Source organism: Mixophyes fleayi, chromosome 8, assembly GCF_038048845.1.
Source record: "Mixophyes fleayi isolate aMixFle1 chromosome 8, aMixFle1.hap1, whole genome shotgun sequence".
Lineage (NCBI taxonomy): Eukaryota > Metazoa > Chordata > Amphibia > Anura > Limnodynastidae > Mixophyes > Mixophyes fleayi.
The window spans coordinates 14,334,147-14,355,600 of record NC_134409.1 but is presented as its reverse complement, the minus strand read 5'-3'; the positions used below and the strand labels follow the sequence as shown (position 1 = coordinate 14,355,600).

Below are 21,454 nucleotides of genomic sequence, written 5' to 3'. Positions count from 1 at the left end.
CAAGATGAAATGGCAGAAAGACAGTCAGTTACACGGGACAACACAGATGGTGAAAGATCAGGAGAGGATAGATAGATTTGTGTATCATCCGCATAGAGATGATACTGAAATCCAAAGGAACTTATTAGATTTCCAAGAGAAGCGGTGTAGATAGAGAACAGCAGAGGACCTAGGACTGAGCCTTTTTAGCCCTGCAGTAAATCACATTAAGTAAAGTGGTGGCCCAGCATATGATTGTCATTTTATGGTGGTGAGGGGAGGATACTCTAATAGCGGTCAGTGTCCCATGTCATTGGTGTGAGCACCACCAACTTCACTGGCAGGGACAAAGTAGAGGCTCGTGGCAGCACCCTTAAGTTGGGGGTAGCAGGATAGTGAAGAATATTTGCCATCCGAGTGATCCCAATGAAATTAAAAACACCCAATCCAAAGGGGAATGTCCTTCATTTGTAATCCATAGGAAAATCCAAGACTGATCTTGTAATCCACCAGAAACAGAAATCTAAAATCATTATATCGTGTCAGTGACTGACACATAGGGGGAGATTCAACTCCCCGCATTGTTCCACACATCATTACTGTACAGTACAGTTCTGGGCACCACTCTATAAAAAAAGATATTCTGGAACTAGAAAGGGTTCAGAGAAGGGCAACAAAATTGATAAAGAGTATGGAGTCACTAAGTTATGAGGAAAGGTTACCAGTTTAGGCATGTTTACTTTAGAAAAGAGGCGTCTAAGAGGAGATATGATTACTATGTACAAATACATTAAGGGTCAATACAGAGATCTTTCATGGGAACTTTTTACCCCAAGGACTATACACAGGACACGCGGTCACCCCCTAAGGTTAGAGGAGAGGAAATTTCACAACCAGCAAAGGAAGGGGTTCTTTACAGTAAGGGCAGTCAAGATATGGAATTCATTGCTAGGGAAGGTTGTGATGGCAGATTCAATAGATATGTTTAGGAAAGGGTTAGACAAATTTTTAGCGGAAAGTATACCCAGGGATACGACCGTTAATTAAAATGAAGGATAGTAGTGGATATAGGGTAAAAATAGGACTGCAATATTGAGTCTGGGGGGATTTTCACAATTCATCATCATCATTTATTTATTTATATAGCGCCACTAATTCCACAGCGCTGTACAGAGAACACACACACACGTCAGTCCCTGCCCCATTGGAGCTTACAGTCTAAATCCCCTAACATACACACACACAGACAGACAGAGAGGAAGAGACTAAGGTCAATATAATAGCAGCCAATTAACCTACCAATATGTATTTGGAGTGTGGGAGGAAACCGGAGCACCTGAAGGAAACCCACGCAAACACGGGGAGAACATACAAACTCCACACAGATAAGGCCATGGTTGGGAATCGAACTCATGACCCCAGTGCTGTGAGGCAGAAGTGCTAACCACTGAGCCACCCTGCTTACTCTGGATCAATTTCAAATATAAGTGCAGGATCGCAGGAGATCCAAAATAGGTTGAACTTGATGAAGTGGTGTCTTTTTTCAACCTCATCAACTATGTTACCGTAGTAACGGTAATGATGTGCACCCTGCATTGTTCTAAAGAACAACGCAAGGAATTGATTCTCCCCATAAGTGTGTGGGGACAGCAGGACATTAAAACACTAGATGAGTCACATTATGATGTCACCTAGCGGCAGATTCAATTCAGCTACGACGAACGCGGCGTTAAAACCAATACCGTTAATACGATCATTTTAAGCCTGCTTTCTGTTCGCAGTTCTCGGAGCCGCAAAAAAGCCGGTGTTAAAATTACCGTATTAGCGGTAATTACACATACTATCACCATAACATCGGTAATAGTGCGCAGGGCGCAATATGTTTTACAGTAACGCAGCCAATTGCATCTGCCCCTTAATGTGGAATATACTGTAAGCGTTGAGTAATCTGACACTTCTTAAAATGTCTATGAAGAAATGACGACAATATAACACCATATTCTACTGAAAAGTCTTTAGGGTGTTAAAATGTCCATTTTTAGTCCTTAACGTATTTATTTCTCATGTTTTCTTAGGCCAATAGTTTTTTTTTATAGTCATTCTCTATTCTCTGCAGACAGGATCATTTCCTACTTGTTTTGTTTATTGTAAAGTGCTAATTCTATAGGAAACGAAACAAAATAGAGGACTAGTCAAAGCATATTTTATAAAAGTGAAGTTTTATTCTGCAGTTGCCTAATTCACAGCTTCTTTTTACTGGCATTAAAGAAAATGATATAACACGATAGAATATGGAACACAAAGTGGGACAACCTCAAAGATCAGTTATAGAATCTCCCACCGTGTTTCTCTACCATCAGAAAATGGAAATTCCTGGTAAAACATTTTTGGTGCTATGGGGTACACTTCATATGTCGGTATAGACCTTTAATCGTACCTCACAACATTTGAACTATGTTAATTAGGACTTGGAGTGCTCACTGACCCCCGTGAACTGGTTTTGGATCTGGATTAATTTTGGTTTTGGCAAAACCGCCCTTGTGTGTGTTGGTTTTGGATTTTTTTAGAAAAAATACGAAAATATGCAAAAATCACATAATTTTGCTCTTTTTTTGTTCCTACATTATCAATAACACTAATTTCAAGTCATTTGCAGTCAATTTTGACCACCTCACAGGTCACAATATTATTTTCATACACTTTCGGACAAGTACTGCAGCGACCTGGCTGGATGGTAAGCGACAGAGCAATGACACAAACACACGGCAGTTCCTAGCACACCTAGGACACATTGCCACACAGCAGTGGCAGAAAAGAAAAGTGGTGCAAGATGGAATTGTCCTTGGGATACGTTGGATCTTAAAAAGGAATCCAAAAATCGTGAGATCCGAGGACGCAACGATGACATTTTGCCTCATTTCGATTCGGGAAAAGAGCGAAAGAGGCTCGGTACTTTCACGTTCGGGTGCGTTCGGTTCTCGAGGAACCGAGCCTGAGCATCTCTAATTAGGACGCACCCCCAAAAAAAGAGTTATGCCACCTTGGGGATTAGGTAGCGCCATGTTGAGGTGTGTTACTCCCCAAACAGCCTCCCTTAAAACTACCACAGCATTACTGCACCCACGATTGGCAGCACTTGCTCACTAGAGTTAGTGGAACGCACCTCTAAACAGGCTTCAAGGTTTGGGGAAAATAATCTTAAACGCAGGACAGAGAGAGGACTATATTAATAGATAGTCTCGTAGACAACCAAATTTTTAAGTTTAGTGTACAAAAAAAAAACATTTTCCAACTCCCCGTTCCTGACTTCTGTCCTTTCCGAATATAATCCATTTTATCAACAAGCAATGGAAGGTCATCTGACTGTGATTCCACGGTATGGAGTTGGGAGAAGATCAGTACATGTTCAAGAAGCGTTTGAAGTCTCAGGTGCTAGACCCTTGAGAGGAACGCTGTCAGAGATCAGACATCACAAGAACGGTCTACGCTTGACAGATGGATGCGTTCAGACGATAAAATAAAAAGCGCCTTGTTCTCCGCTCACACGGAAACGCGATTACCTCTGACTGCTGCTTTTCTTGGCAGGAGAATCATATTGTTCTCCAAACATCAGAAGGTTTTACAGGTTCAGAAACGACAAACCGTAATTAAACAACTGCTGCTTTGCCAGTCAATTGTGTGAGTAACCTGAGGCTTCTACGTAGCATTAACATTCTCCTAACGAGTAATTAAGTTTACAATTCTAAGAGAGGTTGATAAAGAAGACAGATTTTTGTAAACTTAATCGTTAGTTTTAAAATACAATTATTCTATTAATAATTATTGTAATCAACTATATGGGAAACACGAAGGGGCAAATTGAATAAATAATAAGAACTATTACATACATTGCAGACTATTTAGTCATTGCCCGAGTGGTAGTGCTGTTGCCATCACTGATTATTAGGTGTTTTCACAGTTTATAATCTGTGGAAGGGAAGGAAAACAACAACCTACTACTTCATACAGATGATTTTTTCCTATATTGAGATCACATTTTTACGACTTGGCTTTTCAGAGTTGGATCATCCATTAGGCAACCTTGGCTTCTGCCTAGAGGCCAGCTGGCACTGAGGGACTGGATAACTCTAACCCATTTATATTTCCCAACGGAGTGGAGGAAGGGAGCGCAAACCAGTCTCTCCATGGGATTTTAATCAGACACTGGTTCTTATTATTCAGAAAACGGATCTCCAGTTGCAAATTGTGCCATGTTTAGGGTAAGAAGCCCGAAGGCACCGTGGACACAAGCGATGACAGGAATAGACGAACACTACTCCGACTGGTAACACTACTGATGAGGTCTAACAGTGTAACAAACAATGGCACCATTACCTTATACAGAACCGCCCTTGTTTCATAATATGCCAGTATGGGCTCCGTAGCCTGATAGAACATCTGTAGCCTCCTCTTGATGGTCTCCGTACAGACCTCGCTCCGATGGACGTTCTTACTCCTCCTGACGAGCCGCGTGGTCATGGATTCAGCAGAACAGTCCAGGTACAGCACAAGGTTCGGTTTACTGAGCTGATGATTAGAACACACAGAATAGCATGAAAACAACTTAAAGTCTAAGATAATGTTGCCAACAACTCCACATAGCTTAACTTACAATATCACACAACACAATCACGAATGTAACTTCATTAAAAGGACATAGATCTCTCATTGTAGTATACAGTGGCCATAAAATATGAATTGTGGAAAACATTTGGGAGTATATTTACTAAACTGCAGGTTTGAAAAAGTGGAGATGTTGCCTATAGCAACCAATCATATTCTAGTTAACATTTATTCTACAAAGTGACAGCTAGAATCTGATTGGTTGCTATAGGCAACATTACTTTTCAAACCTGCAGTTTAGTGAATATACCCCTTGGTCTTTTTTCTAACACACTTCCACTTCTCCCATTGCAGTGTTTTTTTTGGCCCACGGGAAAATGTACTTTGTTAGTCCCTATGCCTCATGATAGCCTAGCTCTGCTACCCTCACAGCTCCGTTTTAGGGTCTTACAACCACCGCCATTTATTTATATAGCGCCATTGATTCCGCAGCGCTGTACAGAGAACTCATTCACATTGGTCCCTGCCCCATTGGAGCTTACAGTCTAAAATCCCTAACATACACACATACACAGATAGAGAGACAGAGACTAGGGTTAATTTTGTCAGCAGCCAATTAACCTACTAGTATGTTTTTGGAGTGTGGGAGAAAACCGGAGCACCCGGAGGAAACCCACGCAAACTTCCAACTCCACGCAGATAAGGCCATGGTCGGGAAATTAACTCATGACCCCAGCGCTAACCACTGAGCCACCGTGTCTTAAATGTTTTTAGTCTACAACCTTCTACATATACTTGGCTGGTAAATGGTTCTGGCACAGCTTTTCCATGTTTTCCTTATGTCATCAGATAACTTTAATGGATAGTCCAAGTTGGGATGATGAGAAGTTCACAAAATACTGGTTCAGCCTCTGCTATATCTTCCAATTTCTAAGGATAATAATAAACGGGACCTTGGTGTGTCCAATTATTACCTAAATCCTCATACCTCCTGGTGTTGTGTTACAAACAGCATAAACATAAATGCAAATGCAGAAATGCTCGTAGCAAACTCATACAAAACACAAGTACTGTGGATGTCGTGGAAAGTTACTCAGCTTTCCAAAGGAGGTTACTGGTAGTGAGCACAAGTGACTGCTCCAAGATGTGTTTGGTAAAAATGCGAGTAAATGCAAAGCAGCCGATTGCTAATAAAAATACCAGGGGGTCTGAGGGAATTAAAAACAGTTTACTTTTAGACCCTATTACTTGGATTGTACTAGAGTTAAAAACGCTAATAAAAAATCCATGTAATTAATGTCAGCGGGAATGAGGCCTGAGGAACTCAATTCTTATTAATTTCCATCACACAGCAGGAAGCGTTAGAGCTGTGCTCCTATCACACAAGCACAGGTACATTCTGTGAAACCTGTCAGCCGTATTTATAGAGAGTACCAGTGCTTGCATGACAAGAACTCCGTACTACCTTCTGTGTCCATACAGAGTGTGGGGGAGGAGAGGGTGTTTTAGAAGAGAGGTTTTATATTTTTCAGTAGAGAATAACTTGAAAGCCCTTTCAATGCCTACTGCAAACGTTACACCCCCTACTCACATCATACTTGCCAACTTTTCCTCTTCGGCTTCAGGGAGATCCCGGGGGAGGTGGGCGTCCGGGGGCGAGGCTTGACGAATCGCATAATTTTTGACCTGCCCCCTAAACGATTGTCACTAAGATGACGAGATATTTGTGTCATTAAGCCTCGCCCCCCACCACTTATCTATTGCGGGGGCGAGAACCGGGAGGTCTCCCGGGAGGTCTACCAGAAATGCGTCTTCTGGACATTCCGGGAGAGCAGGCAACTATGTGTTAAAGAAAAGCAGCTAATGAATCTCTAGAGACTGAAGTGTCTTTTACATTTCTGTCTCCATTACTGAAGTCATGTTGTCTGACCCGTCAGTCTTTGATCAAATCTTGGTCTCCATGAAAATGGCCACCTCCATAGGCATCAATACATGAACATAGGACACAATTTCTGAACTGTGTCATCATGCCACAGATGGCGAAGCCAACCACGTCTTGTACTGGCTCAGCATCAGGGAGAATGCCAAACTCTTCAGGGAGTGAGGGAGATCATCCCTATTTCAGGGAGTCTCCCTGGCATTCAGGGAGAGTTGGCAAGTATGCCTTACATGCAGAGCCGCCATCAGGGGGGTACAGCTGTCCAGGCCCCCTAGTCAGACCATCCCTCCGCGATGGTGGCGGCTCCCAGTCACGGACAGCCTGGGAGCGTGCGGCACATGACATCATCGCTGTGCTCCCAGCTCATCGGTGTCTGGGAGCCAATGAGTTTTTAGCTTTTATTAATATAACTTGCACTAGACTGATGAAAGCTATTCCCTGATTGGCTGGCATGAGCCACACCCCATTTGTCATTCACACAGTGTAATGAAACAAGCCAATCAATTAGATCATGTTAAATATTTGTATTTCCTAGATGAAGACGGTCTTCTATGAAAGTAGTATAAGATTAGGTCTTGCTGGCAGGAATGAGCTCTAGAGAATCTCAGCTGGATTCCAGCTAATCTGCTAGAGGCTTTGATGACCGTCCTTGTGTGAATCTTTAGTATCATCGTCTGAGATTTGGCTGGAGGTGGAACAAACTGAATTTACCCTGGTGTGAAATGTGTTTTCTTATTTCATCTGGTTACCACGCGGGCTAGAAAGTGTAGCTAATACTGTTTGTGTAGAAGTCGTGACCACAGTATCCTGATGACACAAAGCACGCAGAGAAAATAATAATGCAAGCGCATAGAACGTGATCACAGGTCAGCGCATCTTTAGAAAAGACAAAGCCGTCTGCTCACAGTTTATTAATGTTCCAGAGAAGCATAGGTAAAATTCATATTATAACGTATGTCTTAAAGGGAACAACTGAGAACCAGAGTTTCTCGATTAAATAGAGACTGACCAGAGCAGTGTTGGCTAACCTGTGACACTCCAAGTGTTGTGAAACTACAAGTCCCAGCATGCTTTGCCAATATATAGCAGATTATTGCTGGAAGGGTATGCTGGGACTTGTAGTTTCACAACACCTGGAGTGTCACAGGTTAGCCAACACTGGACCAGAGACTGACTTACTGGCAAAAATAAATTCCCTTTCAGCCCACGGTTCACCAAGTACCGTGACTACCGCACTAACGGTTCAGCTAAGCTGCAGTCTCTCTCTCTGGTGCCCCCACACCCCCCCTCCCTGGGAAGGTCACTCCCACCAGTCTATATTAGCACACTCTTCTCGCTAGACCTTTAATAAGGAATGGGATCGTTGAGGTAAATCATAGGTTTGTAGTGGAGACAGACCTCTGCCAAGATGAGTAATTAGCATAAATGGAACATTACTTATTTCTCCCATGTGAATGGTAATTTCACTTTTTGGCAACACCTTTTTATGAATTTCTAATTAAGTACAACTCCCCCCTGGTGACAGACCCTTTATAAGAAGGTTTGTTGGCTTATATAAGAGGACAGTGTGGGTTAGCAGATGACTGCGCAGCTGCACACCTCCTGAATCACTCTTAAAGCTTTATTGGCTATTTGCTCGCACTTGTTTTTCTAATCACTTTGAATAAACGTGTAATTATGTAAATGCATGGTCCTACTGGGACCTTGGGTCACACCCCTCTAGGCTGCGCACACAGAACTGGATTTTGCAGGTGCTTAACCCAGCATTGAAAAACCTCCCTCGATGTCCTAGGGCTCCACTGAGACACACTGAGGGGTAGAGGCATCAAACTGCCCAAAAAGGAAAAGGGAGGGAGTTGCCCGTAGCAACCAATCAGATTCTAGTTATCATTTTCTAGAATGTAGTAGATAAATGACAGCTAGATTCTGATTGGTTGCTATGGGCAACACCTCTACTTTTCCTTTTTAGAAGGATAGATACATCTACCCTTAAAAGAGTGTCACAGAGAGAGGGGAGGGACATGGGGGCAGGGGAAAAATTTGCGTTGTTGGGGCACAAACTCCCTTTCGGCATCATCCCTGCACACACATAATGATTTAGTCAGAGCCAATTGGACTGAAATCTTTATGGGGAGAAGGGTTCCAAGAGCTTACAAAGCCAAAGTCTTGTTATATTATATACGTATGAATTGAAAAGAGCTAATAGTCTGCATGATTGACATGAGATGAACCCTATATCTAGGTTGTTTTTGTCACTTTCTTGGGCAGCACGGTGGCTTAGTGGTTAGCACTTCTGCCTCAGAGCGCTGGGGTCCAGGGCCCTCTTAAGAACCTCTTGGGCCCCCGGGCACAGCAGTGCACCGGGGCCCCTATATATACAAAAAAAAAATAATGATTATATATATGGGCCCTGCAGCCCTCCGGGGGCAGGAAAAAAAAAAAACCCTGCAAAAAAAGAAGAAAATACTTACCGTGTTGTCAGCTGGCGATCCGGCTCCCTCCCTGGTCTCCTCCTCCGTCGCGCTGGCAATGGATGTCGGGCGGGCGTGATGACGTCACGCCCAACATGCACTGCCAGCGCGATGGAGGAGGAGACCAGGGAGGGAGCCGGATCGCCAGCTGACAACACGGTAAGTATTTTCTTCTTTTTTTGCAGGGTTTTTTTTTTTCTGCCTCCGGAGGGCCCCCCTGGGCTGCAGGGCCCCCGGGCACCTGCCCAGCGTGCCCAATGGGAAAGACGGCCCTGCTGGGGTCATGAGTTCAATTCCTGACTATGGCCTTATCTGTGTGGAGTTTGTATGTTCTCCCCGTGTTTGCGTGGGTTTCCTCCGGGTGCTCCGGTTTCCTCCCACACTCCAAAAACATACTGGTAGGTTAATTGGCTACTATTAAAATTGACACTAGTCTGTGTGTGTGTATGTTACGGAATTGAGACTGTAAGCTCCTATGGGATAGGGACTGATGTGAGCGAGTTCTCTGTACAGCGCTTAGGAATTAGTAGCGCTATATAAATAACTGATGATAACGATGAAACATTTCAATGTGGAACAATGATTAACTTCTTAATGCATATGGGTGGTGACTGTTTTTTGAGTACAGACAGACAGAATGATAAATACAGTACATGATTCTAGCCTGTGCAAAAACACTGTATAAAAATGGAAGCTGATGGGAACATTTATTATTGGAGGATCTGATAGACGGTATTATGGGAAGACTTCTTGTATCTTTAGAGGCCAATTACCCATGTATAATGGTTTGAGGACACTTTCAAATGTCCGGTCTACAGCATGGAATTTGGAAAGTGTTACACGTGTATCACTTAGGGGGTAAACATGGAATTTGTAGAGAAATGGGGAGGGGGTGCAAATGTGTGATTCTGAACAGGGGAAAAAAAAATATGGTACATCAAGCTTGTAATAGGCACTTTTATATTGTCAAATTGTTATAACCACCCAGGCACACAAGCATACACAAACCCTGGACAATTTAGGCCGGTATCAATGAACGTGGAGTGAGGAAAGGAAAGTCCATGACTCAAAGACATACATACAACATTGCAGGAAGGGAGACTGGTTAATTTGGACGTTTAGATTGTAAAAGCAGCATTATAACACTGCTAAGCATGATTTCCAACAAAATTATATTTAACACAATAAAACCATACTTGCCAACTCTACCGGAATGTCCGGGAGACTCCCAAATTCCAGGTAGATCTCCAGGACCCCCGGGAGAGTAGGCCAGTCTCCCGCATCTGCTCACTATATAGTGAAGTGTGCAGAATTACAGTCAAAATTGCGCAATTCTCAGGGAATCGCAGCATTTTGGCCCCGTCCCTCGCTTTAAAATGACACGTTTGAATCATTACACCACAGGGGTGTGGCCAAATCGATGTGATTCGCCGATACTGACCTTGCATTCAAACTCTTCCGCCTGTCTGACCTCACTGGGGAAACCGTCCAGCAGGAATCCCTTGGTGCTCCCAAGTGAGGAGCTAATCGCGTCTTTCAGAATCTCCAGAATTATTTCCTGTTTAGGGCACAGAAACACTGTATTAACTATCCATGTATCTAACAATATTTCCCCATGACAGGACATGTTGTCCCCCGCACAATGATTTATTTCTCAAGATGCGATCATATTAGATCTTACAATCACTACGCGTGCAGTGTGAAAAAGATCCTAATCTGGAACATCTTAAGCAAAATGTTCTTTTTCATCCATAAGGTTGCAAAAACTAAATAGATGTTTCTAGATTTTCTATGTATCAATTTTTTTACTATAAATGTAAAAAACCTCCAACTTCATTAATATTTATATTAATATTAACACAACTTGTTTCAGCCTGTAATGGTTTTGTGTGATGATGATGATGATGATGACTTTACAGCCTGAAATAAGTTTGCATTTTCGATGTAGTGTGAATAAAATCGTCTTCTGCACTTTTCTATTAGAGGAGAAATGTTAAATGCAGAAAATGTGGAAACTGCACGTGTTACCTATATATTCACTAAGGCAGGGGTCAGGGAACTTTTTTACCTTTTACCCCCAAATATATTTAGATACGCCAACGTTACCCCCTTGATTTGAAAGGAAGAAAATCATATATTATTAATTATTGGAATTCATAATTTTATTGAATCTATTCAAAATTTCTTTGAAAGCTACAACTTCAAAACTTCAGGTTTTGGAGAAATGATGTTGCTTCATTTTTGATACGAGAGCATCAATATTGGGGCATTTTGATGTCAGAGCAACTTGGATACAGTCTTCAGCGTCCAATCGATTTCTCTGCTTTGTTTTTATGTTCGTTAGAGTGGAAAATACTTGTTCGCAAAGGTAGGTTGTTGCAAAAGGCAGCAACTTTTTGACGGCCGCTTCATGTGCAATTTTGAATGTCTTTGCAGCTGTTGACATCCACAAATATGACAGATCTGCTTTGTTTTCAACTGCAATACGTGCTTCATTATTGCATCGAAGCTCAAGAAGTGCCTCTGCCAACCCTTGAGGCTCTTCTGGTACAACAGCAATTTCACATTTAAAGGGGTCTACAGTACAACTGAGAGCATGTGAATCGGCAGCATTACCCCCAGGAATTTCATTTTTTATCCCATTTGGGGTAATTTACCCCTGTTCCCTGACCACTGCACTAAGGAGATTTCTATGTGGAGAATGAATTTGTGATCCATGAAAGTTATTTAAAGGGGACACGTATAGTAATAAAGATGTATAAAACATATTTATTAGTCACTCCCTCCTAGATAAGAACAAGGGTTAATCAATAAAATGTTATGTGCATGTCTATAAATGTTTAAAGGGGACATTCAGTCAGCTTTTCCTTCTTTAGAGCGCATCCACAAATGAACAGCTATACTGACTGCCTGCCAAGATATTTTTGTAATGAATGAGTCATCTAGCTGTTTCCTCCTACAGACCAGCATTAGTAAGTCCTTTATTTCCACCATAATATATCATACAAAAGAAATGTGCAAGTCATGCTAATATAAAATAAGTATAATCCTGTAAAATAATAAATTTTACATCTGGAATGGTCACTGTTACTACTAATATATAAGAACAGTAGGCATTGATTAAAGCAACAAGCCACAAATACATCACTAGCAAAACAAGGTCAGGGTATACAAGGTATTTTGGAAAAGGTAAATTAGTTTATCAATAAGTAGAAACACTAACACCAACTAAACAGTAAAAAAACAAACAAACAAACAAACATTTATTCTGTATAGGATGTGATGTGACAATTTCCACTATTGTAATTCTCTGGAATTTATAAATCAATATTTAAATTCTATGGGCCTGATTCATTAATGAAAGTAACTTTTCATCTTGGCAAAACCATGTTGCATTGGAGGAGGAGGTAAATTTAAAATGTGGGGACAGATTTATAGTTGGGGTAGGGCTTGTCCTAGATCAACTTTAAATGTCAGTGTGCAAATAAAGCTATCAAGTATCTGTGTGCTACATGCAAAAAACAGCCAGTATTTAACTTAAGTGCAAATTAATAAACTAATTTGCACCCCTTGCATTGTAACATGGTTTTATCCAGGGAAAAAAAACATACTCGTTTTTTGCTTCCCTCTCCCTAACGATTCAGGATATTATTATTTTATATATATATATATATATATATATATATATATATATATATATATATTTGCATTCTACATACCACGGGCACTGGATCCCTGCGTTCCATCAGATCTTTTATTAGTTTACTTCTTTCTGAAGCCATGGCGAGATCACTCTGCAGCAGGTCACCTATAGACAGGTTTGCGAGTCCATATTTCTGTGCTAATTTTTCACACTGGGTTCCTTTTCCAGATCCCGGACCACCTTTCATACAAAAGATTGCAAATCATCAGTTAAGAATGTTGCCTTCAACCCTTCAAAGAAAGGAAAAGAGTACAATAACATCCATCTTTAATGAAATGTTTTGCAAATAACATTTATTTAAAGCTGCACCACTACCATCTACTCGTTCCATTTTATTAACCGGCTCCCTTCCTCAGTCATACAGTGGTACCCTGTGACTCTCCTTACAGCCTGGACAGTACACTGGGGCTGTGTGAGGCAGCTGAGGGCAGGAGGGCCATTTAGAAGGCAAAAATCAAGAGTTGGAACTTCCAATCACATTAAATATCCCTATCCAATCACGACTGTCTAAAATACAAGCAGGGCTGGAATAATTTTACAGAAGCCAGTAGGAACAAAGCCTTTGTCATCCTAAGCATCGTCCAGGCGTGAAACACAGATTAATGAGGCCATATAGCCTAATTTGGGGTACCCACCCTTCTCAGGGACCCACTCTGAGCGTCCACAGATGCCAGTACATGTAAGTAAAGCCCGGGCATAAGAGAGGTTCACTTTCCCTGTTTCTACAGCGATGACCTTTTACTGTCCAATCAAATTGGATTATTAACATAATGGATTATAGAATCTTCACTTTGGGATGGAAGATTTATTTTCAAATCTTCAGCTTATATAACTACAATACTGTTCAAACTTAAGAAAGATGCAACAATCCAAAATATGGTTGGACTTGTTTACTGGGATAGGTGCAAACTTTCTCATTTGGTGAACACCCCCATTGTGTTCTAGGAAAGGTCTGACGGATGGCCCATATTTTGGTTGTATACAAGGCCGGATTTACCACTAGGCAACCTAGGCAATTGCCTAGGGCCCAGCGGTCCCCAGAGGGCCCTCTCAGGGCCGGCGGTGAGACCAACCTTTAAAAATGGGCCGCTACTTATGGGCCAGTGCTATGTGCTTGCCCCCCTGGGCTAAAGTCTGCAAGTCAGCCCCTGAATAGGGGTATATGTTATGCTAAAAACTATAATGCTATGGATTTTTTCAGGGAGGGGGCCCCAAACCAGTATCTTGCCTAGGGCCCCATGAGTTCTAAATCCGGCTCTGGTTGTATATGTTGGATGGAAGTCTTAGTACCCACCCTTCTTCATTAGATGCAAATGTCGTGATCTATTCGCTCCCTAAGTACATAGATGACTGCACACTGCTGGGGCAGGACACTGGTTCAATGTTTGCAAATTCTTTCAAACTAAATAGCAAGATAAAATGGTGTTCTCTGGCATTCATTTATTTTTGAACAAGATGAACTCATTGAGAAGGATGATTGTCTTTGAATAATTCTGATGTTGATGATTTTATTTTACAATCACAAATAATTGTTAGGGCAACAAATATGGTCATATTGCAAATGTGTCCAGATACCGCTACATGTGTTGTCCAAACATAAGTGCACCATACGAGAATGTTTTTATTGAAATAGAACAGATGATGATGTGAGAGATTTATCAAACCTTCTTAAAAGGAAAAGTGGAGATGTTGCCCATAGCAACCAATCAGATTCTAGCTATCATTTATCTGGTACACTCTAGAAAATGATAGCTAGAATCTGATTGGTTGCTATGGGCAACACCTCCCATTTGTCTTTTTTAGAAACTTTAGTAAATCTGCCCCTAAGTGTAAGCACTTTTCTACCATGAAATGTTATAAGAGAGTCTCTATCTCTCCTTGACTGTTTTGATAATTTTGGTGTCCTGTTGTAAAGGATGAAATACTCTTCTTATTCTGAAAGTAACATTGGTACTAAAGCTGTTGTAAGCTGGACGCTGTTTGCAGGGCTGGATGCAATTTAACCACTTGCCATCCTACCATTGAGTATATACAAGAACTTGCATAAATGTTTTGGCAAAGTGGCAGTGGTGCATTATGGGTAAATACACTGCTGCCCGCACCCGGCTGTCACCAATACCAGCGTCCCATTAGATTTGATTCCTTAAAGAGCCGTAAAACACAGCTCCCAACCTTAGATCTGCGTTCCCCAGTGCAGAAGTCCCTTCCCGCTCCCGGAAAGATGTGTATTTGTTTACATTTTAAGTGCTAACAATTGCTGTAGAACCGCAAAGCCCATTTTGTTTTGTTTTTATTTTAATTTTTATAAAGCAATCTGCATTTTTGGAGGGAGATTTTTAAAAAAAAATGTAAAATTACAAAAGAATAAAAATGCTAGTGAAATAGAAATTTTCTTAACAATCTAAAACAGTTAAACACACAATGTGATTTAAGAAAAAATATCAAAGTCAGTTTTTAAAAAGAAAAAAACATTTATTGAAAGTATTCAAGTAAAGTTCTATACACGGTAAGTTGTATTGATGTTTGTAGAACAGTGGCCACTGCAGCGTAGTTACATCTTGGTAAGATTACATCCTGGCTTCAGATGCTTCTTTCCAGCCATTATATAGCCCGGTACAGTTCTGCGCCTCTGGGTATCGATGACTTGTGTAGTAACTTTTCCCACATCTGCATTCAAAGCCCGTTGCCAACCTGGTCTTCTTCCCACACAGATGACAGTGATTTGATGTTGTTATATTCTTATTCCGCACATCACTTGTCATCGGTGGCAATAAGGGTGTTACGCCCACTGTGCCTTTTCCACAACTGTTTTACCACTCTCCCCAAGTCCATGAGGTGTGGGAAGTTGTTGGTGAGGCTGTCCAATGTGTTGGAGAACTCGTAAATCCCTGTGATGAGCAGATGTTCTTGCAGTGGGGCGACGCACCATTATGGATGGTGGTGGTTCTCTCACATCTCTCATTTGGCCATTTCAGCGATGTTATAACTCGGGAAGCTTGGTTCTTGACTCCAGATGTTTGCTGCGCGCCAATGTAAAGTCAAAGGTGCAGTCGTGAGCCTCCGGGTACCGATGACTTGAGCAATACTTTCTCCCAAATCTACATACAAAGGTCGCTGCTAACCCCATCTTCCTCCCACACAGCTCACAGCGCTTTGATGTTGGCAACCTCTTATTCCGCACATCAGATTGTATATGTGGGAATTAGGGCTCTGCGCCCACAGTGCTTTTTCCACAGCTGGTGTTTTTATCACTCTCCCCGTGAGGTGTAACTATCGGGGGGAGGACTGTAAATGCACTGAATGTCTTTGGTGGCAGACTGCTGGGAGGTTGTCCATTGTGGGGGATTGCTAGGAAACTCCTCTGCTGCACAGATGTTCTACGAGTGGGAGGACGTGGAATCATTGGTGGCTGTGGTTTATTCATAGAGGTGGATGAAGTAGAGGTGGATGACGGCAGATGAAGTAGCCTTCATGTCATCTTCACAGACCACCTCTTTCTGCGTCTTGTGTGGAGCAGGAAAGTTGTACCTCTCTCTGGCTGTAGCATCCACATTCACCATGTCCATTGGGCCACCTTCCATCGAAAGCACCAGATTCAAGGTGGCGCCACTTTGGATGTTGTGCTGGTACAAACAATCGATATCCTTCAGCTCCACGTACTTCCATATTAGATGTTGTTCAGTATAATCAATTCCCTTCAGACGCTGAATCCTCCTCTTCACGTTGGCCACATTCTCATAGGGCGAGACCGCCAAGTTAAGGCTGCAGCCTGTTATGGTCTCAATGACCAGCTCTATCATCTGCCCAAAAGGGCTATTTCCCAATAGTGAGATGGGCGGACGCTTATCACCTCCCAATCTTCCAGTTCTAAGCGGGCTCCCAGGAGGGGGTCGGCGCTCATCCCCAATGTTGTCCCTGGTAGGGGACAAGTTGCAGGTTTTTTCGCTGGTGGTGGGTTGCGGGTTTTTGGGCTTTGCAAAGACGCCTGTTGAGCTCAGGTTCATCGCTATGAAAACACTTTTTTAAAAAAAAAATCAAAAAAGCTTTATTGCCTTGTTGTGTATAAGAACGTTTCAGTGTTAGACGTTGCTGATCTCTTCTTCAGTGGGCGTGACCTCAGCTGTTGGTAGTTGTGTGTTAGGAGATCTCAGCTCAAGTGTATAGCTGCTTGCAACTTGCAATAAGCGCAGTACTGTAGGCGAACCCGCCTCCAATGCGTTACCACGGCAACAGGGCTGATCGGAGTGGCGGAACCAGGAAGAGGCGAGAGAAGTCCGGGGCCTTAAGAAGGGTGATATCTGGGTCATCCTGTTTTTTAGTGGGGAACCTTCACAAGAACACCTGGGGTGGGTATATCTGAGGGCCACAGTAACCAGGAGGATTTAAAATGGAGAAAGGAGTCACTCGTGTCAGTACATCTGTCTGTAGTATGTTTCCTGTACCGTATATTCTCTATATATACTATTTATTATGTATATATACACTCTGTCTATCTGTAGAATAAAGGTATTAGTATCACTGAGCCTGGCACTGCCGGGACCATTACAGAATTTATGATGTGACGTCATTTAAGGGTTAACATATTAACACATTCATTGCCTAAGATGAACCTGCATGTCCTCTGCCTGCAAGGAAACAGAGTATTAGTCAAATTATATTCACGTTTGTATCTCGGATTTGTTCCTGACTGGTCACCATTCATAGTAGATGAATAAAGTATTGGAATTATTAACTCTTTCATTCAATGCATTTTAATAGCAGTGAGAACACAATTGGTGAATGTTTTACTGTACCAGATACTGTATGAAAGACACGAAAGGGCGGTTTTGCCAAAATACGAAGTTAATACAGATCCAAAACTAAAACCAAAACACGGGGGTCAGTGAACATCTCTAGTTATATATTTACATGCACTATGGTTATCGAGGGACTGGATGGAAAATAAATGCAAATGAAAATTACCACTTCTGGGGGGGGAATAAAACAGCCCCAAGTTACTAAAGAGAAGAGTGTTTGCTGCAGCAGGGGAATCCCAACATCCAGGGGTACCCCAAAAGTGTCACAAGTGAAGATGTGATCATGGAACAGTGCTTGTGAGCTGTCCATGAATAAGAGGGGGGAAAGTCCCCAGTAGCAGAGTTCCAAGAGGAGAGCTTTTGGATTGGAGGAGCTTGCCTGGAGAGAGAGGCATGAATGGCAGACCCTTGGAAGGGGTGAGTATGATTGGCTGCAAACCACATGTGATATGAGAGGAGAGGCCTCCTTGTAAAGGCCCCCCCCTGTGAGAGGGGGGGGGAGTTCAGAGGCAGCTGGCTTGCAGAAGCAGAATAAGGGGAGGAAGTTCTAGTGGGCTATTCTGGAGAAATGGGTCTCTACAGTGAGATAGGATGGGGGGCCCCCTGGATAGGAGAATCCCTGGATAGTGGGATGTTAGTCAATCCTGGTTGGAGTGTGAGCATGAACATGAACCTCGGAAGTAAACCTATTCTGTAAGAGTGGTTCCAGCATTACTAGAAACTGTGGAACTACTGCACCCAGCAACACTGGGTATGCCGCTGTGTAATTATATTTGATAGACTTAAGCAAGCACTATGCAGGTGGTATTAGATCCAAACAGTGGCGGAACTACCATTGGTGCAGTAGGTCCCGTGCACCGGGGCCCATGGCGACAATGGGGCCCGCTGCAAGGGGAACTAGCGAGCTGTGGGCCCTGGTTCCCTCCTCCCCACTTCCCTGCACTGGGGCCCACAGCTCGCTAGTTCCGCCTCTGGAGCCAAACATCTGCTGACGTTTATGAGATGGAGGCGTTTGGAGAAGTTGTGCTCATCCGTTACGATATGTGTCAGAGTATGAGCAGAAGTTGTGGAAGCAGCGAATGGGTCGCCACGCAATCGGATATCCCAAGTGACCGCACAACACCAGTACCAGAAGGGTTTCACATAGACATGGATAGTGGAATGACAGCACAAATATTGGGGTGCTCAAGCACCCACAGAACTAGTGTCTATGACCACCACCCAACCAACAGGGGTGCAATGTAAAAATATTTTCGTGATTTAAGAAATATGTGGTATTTCTTTTTGGATCTAAAGTGCTACACTTTAAAGTCTTCTAAAAATTGGGCACACCAAGATGAGAATATCAACTTATCAACTGTCGGCATCAGTTATTGCCTCCGGCAGCAGAGTAGTTAGATACACCCCTCACTCGTACCTGGAAATATCAGCCAACAGAAAGTAAGAACAGAGCAACATTCTGCACATTAAAATGAGTAAAACTGATCTGACAATACGCCAGGTTACGGTGCTCATCCCGGAGTAGAGATTATAACAACTGATGAAGTTCTAGCTAAACACTGCTAGTTTGGTTGTCAAAACTAAACACAACAATCCAATCATATGTGTTGTCTTCTGTGTACGGGAGAGTAATTACTGAGTTCCTACAAAATAACAGAGGAGTAAAAATGTAATTGTTTTGTACCCAGCATTTAATAGTGGTCTCCACCTTTCACTCGCTCTAGAATTAGGTGACTCATTCACCATAGGCGTGTAATTACAGATACACAAACACAGACTTCTTTACCCTGCCAACATAATATTTTACTGATAATCCAGAACGTTTGCTGGGCTCAGTGCACACAGAATATGTATGATTAGTTTGATTAGTTTTAGTTAATTGAGAACCTTCAGCATGGTCGTTTCTATATCTTTTATGGCTGCAATGTATAACATTTAAAGGGACACGCAGTTAAGGACTATGTACAAAGTTAGTCCCGCAGAGGCGCTCTGTCCGCCGTACCATCAGTGAAGGTGGACTAAGAAGCAGCCCAGGACACACCTCCCTGAGGCCGGACTGCTGCCCTTCAGCTTTGTGCTGTTTGTCTGCCGGGGGTTAAGGAGCAATCTTGAAAAGGTTAATTAAACATATAAGATTCAAATATTGGAAGCTAAGTATTTATTGACTTTTATATTATGTTCATTGTAAAAAAAAAGGGATAAACTTTTCAATAACTGTTACAGTTATGAGTCATTAACTCTTTGAAACCAAAAGACCTCATTCAACCTGGAACAGTATGATAATGACCGTTTGTTGGGTATGTTGATAATGATGATGACCATTTGTTGGGTATGTTGATAATGATGATGACCATTTGTTGGGTATGTTGATAATAGTGATGACCATTGGTTGGGTATGTTGATAATGATTATGACCATTGGTTGGGTATGTTGATAATGATGATGACCATTTGTTGGGTATGTTGATAATAGTGATGACCATTGGTTGGGTATGTTGATAATGATTATGACCATTGGTTGGGTATGTTGATAATGATGATGACCTTTTGTTGGGTATGTTGATAATGACGATGACCATTTGTTGGGTATGTTGATAATGATGACCATTTGTTGGGTATGTTGATAATGATGATGACCATTTGTTGGGTATGTTGATAATGATCATTTGTTGGGTATGTTGATAATGACCTTTTGTTGGGTATGTTGATAATGACGATGACCATTTGTTGGGTATGTTGATAATGATGATGACCATTTGTTGGGTATGTTGATAATGATGATGACCATTTGTTGGGTATGTTGATAATGATCATTTGTTGGGTATGTTGATAATGATCATTTGTTGGGTATGTTGATAATGGTGATGACAATTTGTTGGGTATGTTGAAAATGGTGATGACCAATTGTTGGGTATGTTGATAATGGTGATGACCAATTGTTGGGTATGTTGATAATGATCATTTGTTGGGTATGTTGATAATAATGATGATAATGGTGATGACAATTTGTTGGGTATGTTGACAATGGTGATGATCATTTGTTGGATATGTTGATAATGATGATGACCATTTGTTGGGTATGCTGATAATGATGATGATCATTTGTTGGGTATGTTGATAATGGTGATGATCATTTGTTGGGTATGTTGATAATGATGATGACCATTTGTTGGGTATGCTGATAATGATGATGATCATTTGTTGGGTATGTTGATAATGGTGATGACCATTTGTTGGGTATGTTGACAATGGTGATGATCATTTGTTGGGTATGCTGATAATGGTGATGACCATTTTTTGGGTGTGTTGAAATGACCAATTGCTGAGTGGTGGTAATTCTCTGTATCCACTCCCAGTTTGAGATCTGCTGTTATGACATAAAGCTACCCCCTTCATGATTATTTAAGTGATTATTCAAGTAAATATCAAATAACAGGTGTGTACAAAAGAATCAATGTAGCAGTATTAAAATATTATTTAAAGCTAATTAAACCACACTAATGTTTTGGCGTTGCTGTGCTTTAAGAATGCTATGTAAAATACAAGTTTAGTCAGTCTAGTATGGTTAAGGCATAGACCGTAATTGCCTAAAACTAGGAGTGGGAGATAAAACTGAACTTACTGTCTAACAAAATAGAACCAACATCAATACTTGCATCGTAAAAGTTGGCCCAATCACAAATAACAGCTTGACAGCAAAATGAAGCAGAGAGTACTCTGTGCAGTGATACTCCCAGGAGGGAAATTAATATTCAGAAATTTATAAGGTTGTTTCTATAAAAAAAAAATCCAATTATAAGATGCAGCCACTGGAAAGCTCCTTCCATTAATAAGATCTGCATCCAAGAGTACTGGCACTTACTTTAAATGATTTCTTATTGGATTTGTTTTATAACTAACATACATCTTTTCTAAGAGCTCTCAGAATTGCATGGTAGAGCAATCTGTGGACAGCACTACTCAAT

General features: G+C 41.7%; 1 protein-coding gene across 1 annotated transcript in view; it reads right to left on the bottom strand.

The window, feature by feature from the left end:
• Positions 1-21,454, bottom strand: part of AK5 (adenylate kinase 5) — a 167,754-nt gene that overhangs the window by 4,239 nt on the left and 142,061 nt on the right. The window contains exons 11-13 of the mRNA XM_075181938.1: positions 12,711-12,874; positions 10,433-10,549; positions 4,354-4,545 (exon numbers count right to left, since the gene is read on the bottom strand). Of these exons, the coding sequence (XP_075038039.1) occupies positions 4,354-4,545; positions 10,433-10,549; positions 12,711-12,874 (473 nt within the window). The remainder of the gene's footprint in view (positions 1-4,353; positions 4,546-10,432; positions 10,550-12,710; positions 12,875-21,454) is intronic.